This window comes from Micromys minutus (genome assembly GCF_963924665.1).
Source record: "Micromys minutus genome assembly, chromosome: 24".
In the NCBI taxonomy this organism is placed as follows: Eukaryota; Metazoa; Chordata; class Mammalia; order Rodentia; family Muridae; genus Micromys; species Micromys minutus.
In genome coordinates, this window is record NC_137959.1 from 30,002,947 (window position 1) to 30,014,747 (window position 11,801).

Sequence of the window (11,801 nt, forward strand, 5' to 3'; positions counted from 1 at the left end):
GCTGAGATAGGTGGCGCTAGCGCAGAGAACACATAGAATTAGGCTAGAGAGGCACGCTTTGGTGGACCCAGGAAGTAGAAGTAGTGACTTCCGCTTCCGGCTCTCTAGGCACGAGGATCCCGGGAGCCAAGCTAGCGGGGAAAATGAGGCCTTTGACTGAAGAAGAGACTCGGGTCATGTTTGAGAAGATTGCGAAATAGTAAGAACCCGAGGGGCGGATGAGGGACGGGCGTGCGGGGAGTGGGGCTGCGGCACTGGGGCGGACGCGGTTCCCGCTCAGCTGCCAATCTTCTTATCCTCAGCATTGGAGAGAATCTACAACTCCTGGTGGACAGACCGGACGGCACCTACTGTTTCCGGCTGCACAACGACCGAGTGTACTATGTGAGGTGAGCTGGGGCTTGGTGCTCACTGTGTATCGGGCTGGAGGCCTACATCCATCAGTGGCCGTCACCGGGTACCTTTCTCGTCCTTCTAGTGAGATGATCCTGAAGCTGGCCGCCAACATCTCCGGAGATAAGCTAATGTCCTTGGGGACGTGTTTTGGAAAGTTTACTAAGACCCACAAGTTCCGGTTGCACGTTACAGCTCTGGATTACCTTGCACCCTATGCCAAGGTATGTGGGGCTGGTCTCTATTTTGCCATCCGGGATGGTGGACCGATCAGAACACAGCTGCATAGCCTAGTTGTCTACAGGAAAACAGGCCTCCACAGTGTCAGTTGGGTATCAGAAAGTGGCAGTGGTGAGGATGGATGATCGATCCTAGGATCCAAGATGTAAAGTTGAGGAAGGAACTCCACGGTGAAAGATCACAAATCAGGGCCAAACAACTTAAAGGGAACATGACCTTCTTTCCACCTCTCCCTAAACACAGAAGCAGCCGCTAATCCACCTACAGGGGTATAACCTACCATCTTTGTCTCTTGGTTTTCGACTTTTTCAGTATAAAGTGTGGATAAAGCCTGGAGCAGAGCAGTCCTTCTTGTATGGAAACCATGTGTTGAAATCCGGTCTGGGTCGAATTACTGAAAACACATCTCAGTACCAGGGAGTAGTGGTTTATTCCATGGCAGACATTCCTTTGGTGAGTAGCAAAGGTAGCCATCACAAATACCAAGTACCTAACTAAAAAGGATGTGGTTTCAGTCAGCACCTCTTAGACAGACCTTGGCCCCCTTCACAATTCTCAAAGATACAACTGTTTCAATATAGTTTTTATTTTGTGGTTTTTTTTTTTTTTTTTTTTTTTTTTGTAAATAAGCTTGTTCTTTCAATTCCAGGGTTTTGGGGTAGCAGCAAAGTCTACCCAAGACTGCAGGAAAGTGGACCCCATGGCAATTGTGGTGTTCCATCAAGCAGACATTGGGGAGTACGTACGCCACGAAGAGACGTTGACTTAGGATGGTCATCCCAAGAACATTTTGCTGTGTAAGAAGAGGACTTAGCTTTGTTTCCTGTGTGCAGGCCATCATGTTAAATCTGGAGGACACCGAGATAAGCAGCTTGGATCTTATCAACAGAAATGACTCAGAAGTAGGGTTTCTGGCCCTCTAGAGTCAAAAGCAGGTGGATCATAAGTATAAGGCCAGCTCAGGCTACTTGGCAAGTTCAAGGCTAGCCTGGGCTACCTAGTGAGACTTGTCTCAAAAACCTAAAACAGACAAACCAGAACCTGTAGAGTGTTTCTATTTTGTATCTGCATCGTCCTTGTCTGAATCAGAAGACTTATTCTGAATGATGGTTTCTAAGTTACTTCACTGAGGACAGGAGTAATCTTACTGTTATCTATGATAACACTGTTTTCCAGGCTTATAATAGCACAGTGGGCTTTCTATTATTTATTAATATTAAAGATAGAAACCACTATATAAGGATAGTAGGCCATGCCTGTGGGTTTACATATGGAATTTAATAAATTTTAATGGTTTTATTTTTTAATTTTATATGTGTGAATGTTTTGTCTGCACGTATGTATGTGAACTACATATGTGCCTGGTGCCCAAGGAAGTCAGAAGATGGCTTCGGATCTCCTGGAACTAGAATTATTGGTTGTGAGCCACAATGTAGGTGCTGGGAATTGAACCCAGGTCTTCTGCAGGAACAGTAGGACTCCTAACCACTGGCCATCTCTCCAACCCCTAATAAATTTAACAGATGGGGTTTGACTGTTCTTTTCTGTAAGTGGTGTGGAGTGTGGGGTTTATTCAAGCCTCAGTCCTGCTGCTTGCCAGCTGGATGGTGTTGGGTAAGTTACTGCTTAGAGGAGCTTCTTTTCTTTCTTAAAATCATAAAGCTAACTTACAGTGGTACACATCTTTAATTCCAGCATGGGGTGGGGCGGAGACAGGTGGAGCTCTGGGGGGTTGAGGCCAGCCTGATCTACATAAGGAGATCCTGGCCAGCCTTAAAAAATAAACCCACAAAACTGAAAAAAAAATACCTCTAGTCAGAATTGAAAATAACAGTTGTAAAGCATCCAGCATAGGGTCTGGCAAATAGTAGAGATACCCCGTGTCCAAACAGAAAACTGTGTCTGTGAGTGTATTCCACTTGGATGTCAGTGTCCTCAGAAGCCAGAAAACAAGAGTTGGGATTTCTTGGAGCTTAAGGTAAAGGCAGCTGTGAGCTGCCTGTTAGTGTTGGTGACCAAATGCCAGCCCTCCGAAAGAGAATACTTCTTAACCGCTCAGCCATTTTTCCTATCTGTTGAAATAGCTTTGTTACTTTTTTTTTTTTTTTTCTTTTGGAACAGGTTCTGTTTATCTCTGACAGGCTTAGAATGTGCTAAGTAGCTGAGGCTGGCCTCAAACTCAGAGATCCATCGGATTCTGAAGTTTCTGGGTTTAAATGGGTGTACTACCCTACCAGGTTCACCTCCCCCTCCCCTTTTTTTTTCTTTTGAGACAGGCAGGGTTTCTCTTTAGCCCTGGCTGTCCTGGAACTGACTCTGTAGACCAGGCTGGCCTCTAACTCAGAGCTCTGTTTACTCCCAAATGCTGGGCTAAAGATGTGCTTCATCATGCCCAGCTTCAGAATAATTTATATCTAAGTTGGTCAGAAACACTATGAGGCCCAGGTTGTCTTAGCCTCTCAAGTGACAGTCTGTCACACCAGTTTCCAAAGGTAACTTTTTTTTTGTTGTTTTTTTTTTTTTAAAGATTTATGTGTTATGTGTAAGTACACCGTAGTTGTCTTCAGTTACACCATAAGAGGGTATCAGATCTCATTACAGATGGTTGTGAGCCACCATGTGGTTGCTGGGATTTGAACTCAGGACCTCTGGAAGAGCAGTCAGTGCTCTTAACCACTGAGCCATACCTCCAACCCCAGGTGACATCATGTAAAATAAAATATTTTCAACTGCTGAAGGCACTATATGGCCAGCAAGATAACTCAGTGGGCAGGCTGGTAGAGTGGATAAGGGCATGTGCACCAAACCTGACGTGTTCAATCCCTGGGGCAAGGTAGAAAGTGGGGACACTGGCCTTTGTAGTTCAGTACAATGGATTAAAATTTTTTGAACTCCAGAAAATTGACTTTGTCTTGTTTTCAACTCTTCAGAGCTTTTAACTTGGGATGTGGTCTTGAACTGGCTTAGGAGTGCTAAAGTTCAGATTTGAATGCAACCAAATTGTGATTTTTCTAGTTTATGTGGTGCCAAGGATCAAAGCCCAAGCTGCAAATAAAGCAAGTGAGCTTCGTCCTTACAACCCCTTCCAGGGTTCTCTATTAAAATTCTCAAAAGGTTAAGGGACAGCTGCATAAAGATTGGTTTTTAGGCTAAGGATGGTGGTACACATCTTGCCAGCAGTGGGGACACAGAGGCAAGTAAATCTCTTTAGTTTGAGGTGAGTTGGGTCTACCTAGCAAGTTCTAGGCTAGCCAAAGCTACATATTGAAACCCTGTCTCAAACAACAACAAAAAAAACAAAACGTACTTTCAACTATAAGCACTTAATACATATTTTAAAATCAGCATCAAAACTCCTTTTATTACTGCCATTTGCCTTTATTGATGGGCACAAAGAGAAGGGGGATTTAAGTTGACTTTTTTTCTCAATAACTTTACAAAGCTGATTTGGTCAGAGCTTTGACAAATATGCTATGTATTAGCATCTTGGCTTCTTTGTGTCAGCAGTTGAGACGGTGAACAGACGTTTCAAGAAATAGAGCTGGAGGACCCCGGAGAGAACAATAGCAAGGCTCTGTGCTGTGGACCACCAGTGCACATAGGTATAGTTAGACTGCAGGAGGAAAAAGTCAGCCACCTTCCTCATCCTGGCAGAATTGTAGAAGCGCCACATGTGGAAGACATGGTTCTGCACTTTTCGTGTGCTATCCTGTGGGAAGAAGGAAAGCCACTCCAGCTGGAGGACTTAGAATTCCTGGTCTACTCTGTTATGTGTATAAGCCACTCAGATTTCTAGATCTTTCGCTTGAGATATGTCTTCAACATGTCATTACCCTCCTAACTTGTCCTTGTCCCTGTGGACTGTGTTAGGCTTATGAGAAATGTCTTTGGCAAGATGTCTCCTGCAAATACCAAATTCCAAATGTTGCCATGGTAGTATAAAAGCTGCCATGAATGACAGGCAGCTGTCAAGCAAACATGCCTCTGTTCCAGTAAGATTTAGGACAAAGTTTTTGTGTGCCAGGGAGACAGAGTGATGGGAGAAGGTGTCTACTGATCACATGTTAAGTCAGAAGTTTACCCAGAATGTAAAGAAACCTCTTACAAGGAGTTTCTGGGAAAAGATGGCCTCCCCCAACACTTTTGTGGGGGCAGGGGTTGGTGCTTGTACATGCCGGGCAAGGGCTAGTTAGCACTGACGTATATCCCCAGCCCTTAGCAAAGGATTTGAGTAGACATTTTCCCAAAGAAGATAACAGTCAATAAACATGAAGAGATATTTAGCCTTTCTGCCCTCCCGCTGGACCAGTCAGCAGGCACAGCCTCAACATGCAGAAAGAACAATCAGGGAGTTCGTTCTGCACCTGGATATGTGGTGGAAATGCTCTGAGAGCAACCACGTCTTTGGTGCCCAGGAACACTTGTCCATCCAGGTGAATGTGACCAAGGTGACAAGGTCAGAGCCGGTTTAATGGCTAGGTTAAGAACTATACTATCTGTGGGGGCCACTCACAGGATGGGCAAGTCAGATGATTCTGTTCTCTGACTAGCCATGACTAATGAGATTGTCTTGAAAACCTTTTGACAGAAGGTCAGGAAAGTTTGTCATAAATAAAAATGAGAAGTTGAAAAAAGAAAAGGTTTAAGTTTTGTTTGGTTTCTGTGTGGCTATCCTGGAACTTGCTCTGTAGACTAGGCTGACCTTGAACTCAGGAGATCTGCCTGCCTTTACACCCCAAGTACTACATACACATCAGCATAAATTCATGTGTACCACATACAAGCAAGCACTGAAGTTGCAGGTATTGTGAGCTGCCTGACATGGGTGCTTGGCATTGAACCTGGGTCCTCTTGGAAGAGGAGAGAGCTCTTACCGCTGACCCAGCCCTTAATTTTTATGTTTTATTGCAGTTCTTATTTTTATAGCAATTTATGGGCCTTTCCGATAATAAGAATGCTTATGAGTAAATCAAAGCAGAAGATACTATTTCACAACCACCAGGACAGCTATCATCAACAATAATCCTTTAGGATGGGTAGCTGCCTAAAGGTTTAATCCACTATGGAAAACTGGCAGGTAGTTCATACAAAACTAAGCAGTTTAAATCATGCCAGAAATTCCACTTGTAGGTACATGTAAAGAAAACACAAAAGCTTGTTTGCAAATATTAGCAACAGCACTGTGAGAGCCAAGAGGTAGAAACTCGAATGCAGTCAGCTGGTGAGGATAGCCACCAACAAAACTGCATTTATACAGTAGGATGCTCAGCTATGTGAAAAGAACCAAGGACCAGCCAGAAGGGGCCAAACATACCATGTAAATTAGGTGTGATAATTTGGGCCTGTAATCTTAGCATTCAAGCTGAGGCAGGAGGATTGCTGCAAATTCAAGGCCAATCTGAGCTACAGAGTGTGAGACCCTATTTCAAAACAAAACCAGGTGTGGTGCATACTTTTAATCCCAGCACTCAGGAGACTGAGGCAGGTGGATCTCTGTGAGTTTGAGGCCAGTCTGGTCTATAAAGCAAGTTCCAGGACAGCCATGGCTACACAGAAAAACTGTCTCAAAAGAAAAATCAGACTGGACATGGTGGTGCATGCCTTTAATCTCAACACTCAAGAGGAAAATTCGTGGATCTCTCTGAGTTCAAGGCCAGCCTGGTCTACATAATGACTTAAGGCCAGTTAAGACTACATATTAAGATCTTGTCTCAAACAAAAGCCATGCTTTGTGAAAGAAGCGACCATAGAAAGCCACATGCATGATTTTGTTTTCAGAAAACTTACAAGGAACAGTACAACCAGGCTTCTAGGTCTGGGAGATTCTAGAGGGACGGGGCAGTGAGGGAAATGTAGAATTTCTTGCAGGGACATGAGATTGTTCTGCTTTAAGTACTAGAGCAGCTGCAAAGTCTGTGAATGTATATTTCAGACAGGCAGTGGACTAGACAAACCTGTTAGCCATTGTTTTCCCAGGCATTGGTACTAGAGGCGCACCATGCCACATCATGATGAAGGGTCAGCTCCTTTTGTATGTTTGGTTTTTATACTGATGAGTCCTCCCACATTCAGGCCACACCCCCAAGAGTGCCAACCCCATTACCTCTATTGCATCCAGAGTATCGTTCAGCTGCTGTCTTTGACTCTGCTTGTGGTCCATCTCCAGCCCCTCGTAGAAAACTCCGAAGCTGAGATACACTTGTAAAGAACTAAAGCGATTCTGCTCATTTCTTAGGCAAAGCTGATAGAAGCCTGTGGGGACTCTGGGATATCATTACCACATCTTCAGTGCCCAACCCTGTCTTACACTTCCCCATACACATAACTGGGCACCGGTTTGTTTGATTTTATTTTTTCAATCTGAGGTATGGTCTCACTATATAGCTAAGCCTGGACTTGAACCCAGAATTCTCCTGCCTCAGCCTTTGAAACATTGTGATGAGGATCATGCACTACTATTATTAGTTTGTTCCCTGGTTTCAAATTGCTACTACAGCACCTGTATATTTAGTAAGTAACAGGTCCATTTTTGTCACAAAGGGACTGTTCTTACCAGCAGCTAACAGTATATTACTTACAACTACATTTTGCTAAATGATAGCTCCTATATTAGATAGCAAAAAAAAAATGTTTTTTCTCTTCCAACACTAATTTCTACTTTGTTTTTTGCTTTGTCTTGAGATAGGGTCTCATTATGTAACTATGAAGACCAGGGTGGGGGTTGGAGTGAGAATAGTCCCACATTTAAATGCTTGGTTTCCTTTTGGGAGAACTGTTTTGGGAAGGGTTTGAAGGTGTGGCTTTGTTGGTGAAGGTGTGTCACTGTAGGTGGCAGAATTTCTCTGTTTAAGAGACCTGGCTGTCCCTGAACTCACTTTGTAGACTGGGCTGGTCTTGAACTGACAGATTCACCTGTCTCTGCTTCCTGAGTGCTGGGATTAAAGGTGTGCGCCACCACTCCCCAACCCTTACTCCTCAATTTCATAGAAATTTATGACTATTTTTATAGCTTTGGAAATGAATACATACCTGTTTCTTGTGTAGCAAAGTTAATCTGGCCCCTTACATCCAGGGAAGTGTCAATAAGGAAACCCTGTGGGGTTTGTGCTGTGGCAACAATGTGGCGGTCATGTGACATTCCGAGAGTGCGCTGAACCTTCCATCACCATTAAAAAAGAGAGAGAGAAGGTCCCTGCTATGTCACTCAAACACCAGCAAGGTAAAAAGACTGATGCTGTGTCTCAAGTCTGTGACCAGTGCCTAAGTTCCATGAAACCCTGTCTCCCGAGAGCCCCACAACCTGAAAAAAACAACCGAAGTTACCTCTAACTTTAAACTTAAGCTCCTTGGGTGGCATAAGCCTGTTTGGGTGTACTTGCCCAAGGGATAGGCACCTTCCAAAATGAAATAGAATTGTCTGGTTGCATAGACAAGCCTTGAGTTAGTTACTCTCTAGTTTGCTAGGATTAACACAAGCAGGAGAGCTGACATTGTTCCCTCCCATTAACTGAAGTGATTTCATTTAAAATCTATTATGGGACTCTTACTTTTCTGTCTCTCTGTCTCTGTCTGTCTCTGTCTCTCTTTCTCCTTTCCTGACAGGGTTTCTCTGTGTAATGCTGGCTGTCCTGGAACTCACTATGTAGGCCAGGCTGGCCTTGAACTCAGAAATCCCCCTGCCTCTGCCTCCTGAGTGCTGGGACTAAAGATGTGTGCCCCACAATTATGTGACTATTTCAGCAAGTGCTGTCTTTCCTCAAATCAGAGGAAAGGTGAAGGTTTCCTCTCCTGAAGGAGCATGGTTTTGTCCATTGGCTTGGAACACACTTCTGTGTCTTCTAGTTCTGGACCAAGCCATATGCTTTAGCTCCTGTTGCTGGCTATGCATCAGAGTCTTACCCAGAGTTGCTCTCCAACTGAAAGTCCGTTTGATTCACAAGTGACAGCCACAGCATTATAGAGAACCAGACCTTGGCTTCATAAAAAGCCTGGTTCACTTGGTAAAAGGTATGGATAGAGGCCTTCACGCACCTCATAGCTGAAGTAGAAGTAACCCATCTGGTCAGCAAATTGCCAGAAACATTCTATGTCTCCTGGATGGACCATGACGGCAAAGTCATGTTGATCAGCTCCACGGGAGAGTGGCTGGTCCTTGAAACCACGTAGGGGATCTGTCTCCTGACTCTTAGCAGAAGTCACTAGGCTCAGAACCACCAGCCCAGCCTCAAGGAGCAAAGGGAACATGCTGCCTTCTGTGGATTTGTCTTCAGGTAAGCTGCTCACAGTCCTGTGGAAAGGAAGTCAGACAAGCATCCAGCTAATCATTAACTCCACAAGCCACAGTTAGGACCAATTTCAGGGCCATTGTAAATATTCTGCAATACAGGTGCCATGAGCCACAACCTTTCTTCCCCCACCAGGTTGGCCCACAGAAGGATTTTGCTTTCATCTCAAGAAAGTAGCTTGCCAGATCTACATTATAGGTGCTAGAAAGTTACCTAACCACAAGAGAGTTTTCCATCCATCCATCCATCCTTGAAGGCGTTTATTCAGTTCTTGCTTCTTGTAGATTAAATATGTGGCAAGTTCGTTTACAGCCATTAAGCATAGTGACAAAAGCTAGCTGGGATGAGGTGTCTCTTATAGCAAATGACTAGGGACCACTGACAGTCTATTCAACATCAGGACAGCATCTGGCCAACAGATTTCCTGTCCGAGAGCAAAGCACAGAACACACATGGACACCAAAGATTTTTTTTCACTTTTTGGGGGTGAGGTGGGGTGCAGTGCAGGGTCTCCTATGTAGACCACACTGTTTTGTAAATATTTATTTTATGTATATTGGTGTTTTGTTTGTATGTACATCTGCACACCAGAAGAGAGCATCAGATCCTGTGGGACTACAGTTATAGTGGGTTGGGAACCCTGGTTGTGGGTTCAATTCCTGGCACCCAGGACCTTCAGAATAGCAGCCACTGCTCTTAACCACTGAGCCTCTCTCCAGGCTGGGCTTGAACTCAGAAATCTGCCTGCCTCTGGGCACTGAAATCAAAGACATTTACCACCACACCCTGCTTCATACAAATTTTAGTGTATGAAGAAGTGCTGGCTACTTTTGTGTCAACTTGACCTAAGCTATACTCATCTGAAATGAGGGATCCTCCCTTGAGAAAATGCCTCCATAAAATCAGGCTGCAGGCAAGCCTGTAGGAAATTTTCTTGGTTAGTGATTGATGGGGGAGGGTCCACTCCATTGTGGGTGGGCCATGTACAGGGGATAAGTTTATAAAATATGGCCTTGCAGGAGGAAGTATGTCACTAGGGGTGGTCCTGGGTTCTGTAAGAAGACAGGCAGAGCAAAAGATGAACAAAAGGCTCACAAGCAGTGCTCCTCCACGGCCTCTGTAGCAGCTCCTTCCTCAGATCCTTGTCCTGGCTTTCTTCAAAGATGAGCTGTGATGTGGATGCATAAACCAAATAAGCCCTCTCCTCCCCATGGGATTTATCATATGGATGGAAACCCAGATGGAGAGTGAACAAGGTGGTCTAGCCCTCCACTGAGTCTTTCCTGCCTGGTGGGGGAAGCTCACCCACTATTTATCCCAATTCTAAGACTATTACATATCCCAGTCCCTAATGTCCTGTTCACTCATGACTTCAACACCAGCTGATTGTGACAGGAACTGAGCTCAGGATTTTACTGTTTACTTTTGTCCTCACAATACTGTGCTCTACTGTATTAGTGTTGAGGACGCGACACAGACCTGAGTGGCTCGTGGTCCCATAGGAATAGTTGGCATAGCTGGAGTCCTCATGTTCTAAGATAGTTTCTCAAGCTGTTGGTTTCCAAATTCTGACTCCTGTAATCTTGTGTGTGTGTGTGTGTGTGTGTGTGTAGCCCAAGATGGCCCAGCATTAGCCCGAGAGGCTAACATTTTTATTTCATGAATTCTACAGTGGTTTGAGAAGTATATGCTGCTGGTAGTCTCAGGCATTTGAATACTTGGTCCCCAGATAGTGGTGCTGTTGGCCTTGCAGGAGGAAGTATGTCACTAGGGGTGGGCCTCTCATAGTTTCTCTCTCTGTGTATTCTAATTAATGTTTGATACTGGGGTCCAATCTATCCTGGAATTCACTATGTAGACCAGGCTGGCCTCTGCCTCTGCCTCTGCCTCCCAAACACTGGGATTAAAGACTGCTCTCTCTCTGCTTTGTGCTTGTGGTTCAAGATGTGAATGCTCAGCTTCTGCTCCAGCTCCATGTCTGCTGCTTGCTGCACTACCTCCCTTTGTCTTAGGGTTTCTATTCCTGCACAAACATCATGACTAAGAAGCAAGTTGGGGAGGAAAGGGTTTATTCAGCTTACACTTCCACATGCTGTTTATCACCAGAGGAAGTCAGGACTGGAACTCAAGCAGGTCGGGAAGTAGGAGCTGATGCAGAGGCCATGGAGGGATGTTACTTACTGGCTTGCTCAGCTCTCTTTCTTATAGAGCCCAGGTCTACCAGCCCAGGGATGGCACCACCCACAATGGGCTGGGCCCTTCACCCTTGATCTCTAGTTGAGAAAATGCCTTTCAGCTGGATCTCATGGAGGCATTTCCTCAACTGAGGCTGCTTTCTTTGTGGTAATTCCAGCTTGTGTCAAGTTGACACAAAACCAGCCAGTACAATCCCCTACCCTCTAGAACCATGAGCCCAAATAAACTCATCTGTAAGTTGCTTGGGTCATGCTGTTTTACACCAAACAGAAAAGTAACTGATAGTCTTAATTTTTTTTTTTTTTTTTTTTTTTTTACAGAGCTGGGCAGTGGTAGCGCACACATCTTTATCTCAGCACTTAGGAAGCAGAGGCAGGTGGATTTCTGTCAGTTCGAGGCCAGTCTGGTCTGCATGGCGAGTTCCAAGATACAGTCAGAGCTACACAAAAATCTTGTCTCAAAAATCCAAGCCAATCCAAACAACTAACCAACTAACCAAAATACAACAACAGGGAAGGGCTATCATTCTCCAGTTGGCACAGTAATGAAATGTTACCATGCTATAGCAAATGGTGGGGGGGGGGGGCTTGGGGGGGAGAGAGGGAGAGAAGCATTTAAACAAAAACACAAGTCTATATTGGCACCTTTAAACCAAGAATTTCCCAGAATTCAATCCACTGGCTCCAG

At 44.7% G+C, this 11,801-nt stretch overlaps 2 protein-coding genes across 2 annotated transcripts; one reads left to right on the forward strand and one right to left on the reverse strand.

The window, feature by feature from the left end:
- The first annotated feature begins 102 nt into the window (after nt 1-102).
- NIP7 (nucleolar pre-rRNA processing protein NIP7) lies at nt 103-2,781 on the forward strand. The gene is made up of 5 exons (XM_080936841.1): nt 103-199; nt 303-389; nt 479-617; nt 946-1,086; nt 1,283-2,781. The coding sequence occupies exons 1-5, from the start codon at nt 144-146 to the stop codon at nt 1,400-1,402; spliced, it is 543 nt and encodes a 180-aa protein (XP_080792967.1). The 5' UTR covers nt 103-143; the 3' UTR covers nt 1,403-2,781.
- A 1,330-nt stretch (nt 2,782-4,111) lies between these two features.
- Nucleotides 4,112-8,877, reverse strand: TMED6 (transmembrane p24 trafficking protein 6; the record flags this gene model as incomplete). The annotated part of the gene is made up of 4 exons (XM_080936801.1): nt 4,112-4,342; nt 6,737-6,885; nt 7,663-7,789; nt 8,665-8,877. The coding sequence occupies 4 exons, from the start codon at nt 8,875-8,877 to the stop codon at nt 4,112-4,114; spliced, it is 720 nt and encodes a 239-aa protein (XP_080792927.1).
- Between the last annotated feature and the right edge of the window lie 2,924 nt (nt 8,878-11,801).

What these genes read in the sequence shown, in the direction of transcription:
- NIP7 (XM_080936841.1), top strand. Translation starts at nt 144, where the DNA reads ATGAGGCCTTTGACTGAAGAAGAGACTCGGGTCATGTTTGAGAAGATT. An exon ending in TTTGAGAAGATTGCGAAATA is followed by an intron (nt 200 to 302) that starts GTAAGAACCCGA and finishes TCTTATCCTCAG; the next exon opens with CATTGGAGAGAATCTACAAC. An exon ending in CCATGGCAGACATTCCTTTG is followed by an intron (nt 1,087 to 1,282) that starts GTGAGTAGCAAA and finishes TTTCAATTCCAG; the next exon opens with GGTTTTGGGGTAGCAGCAAA.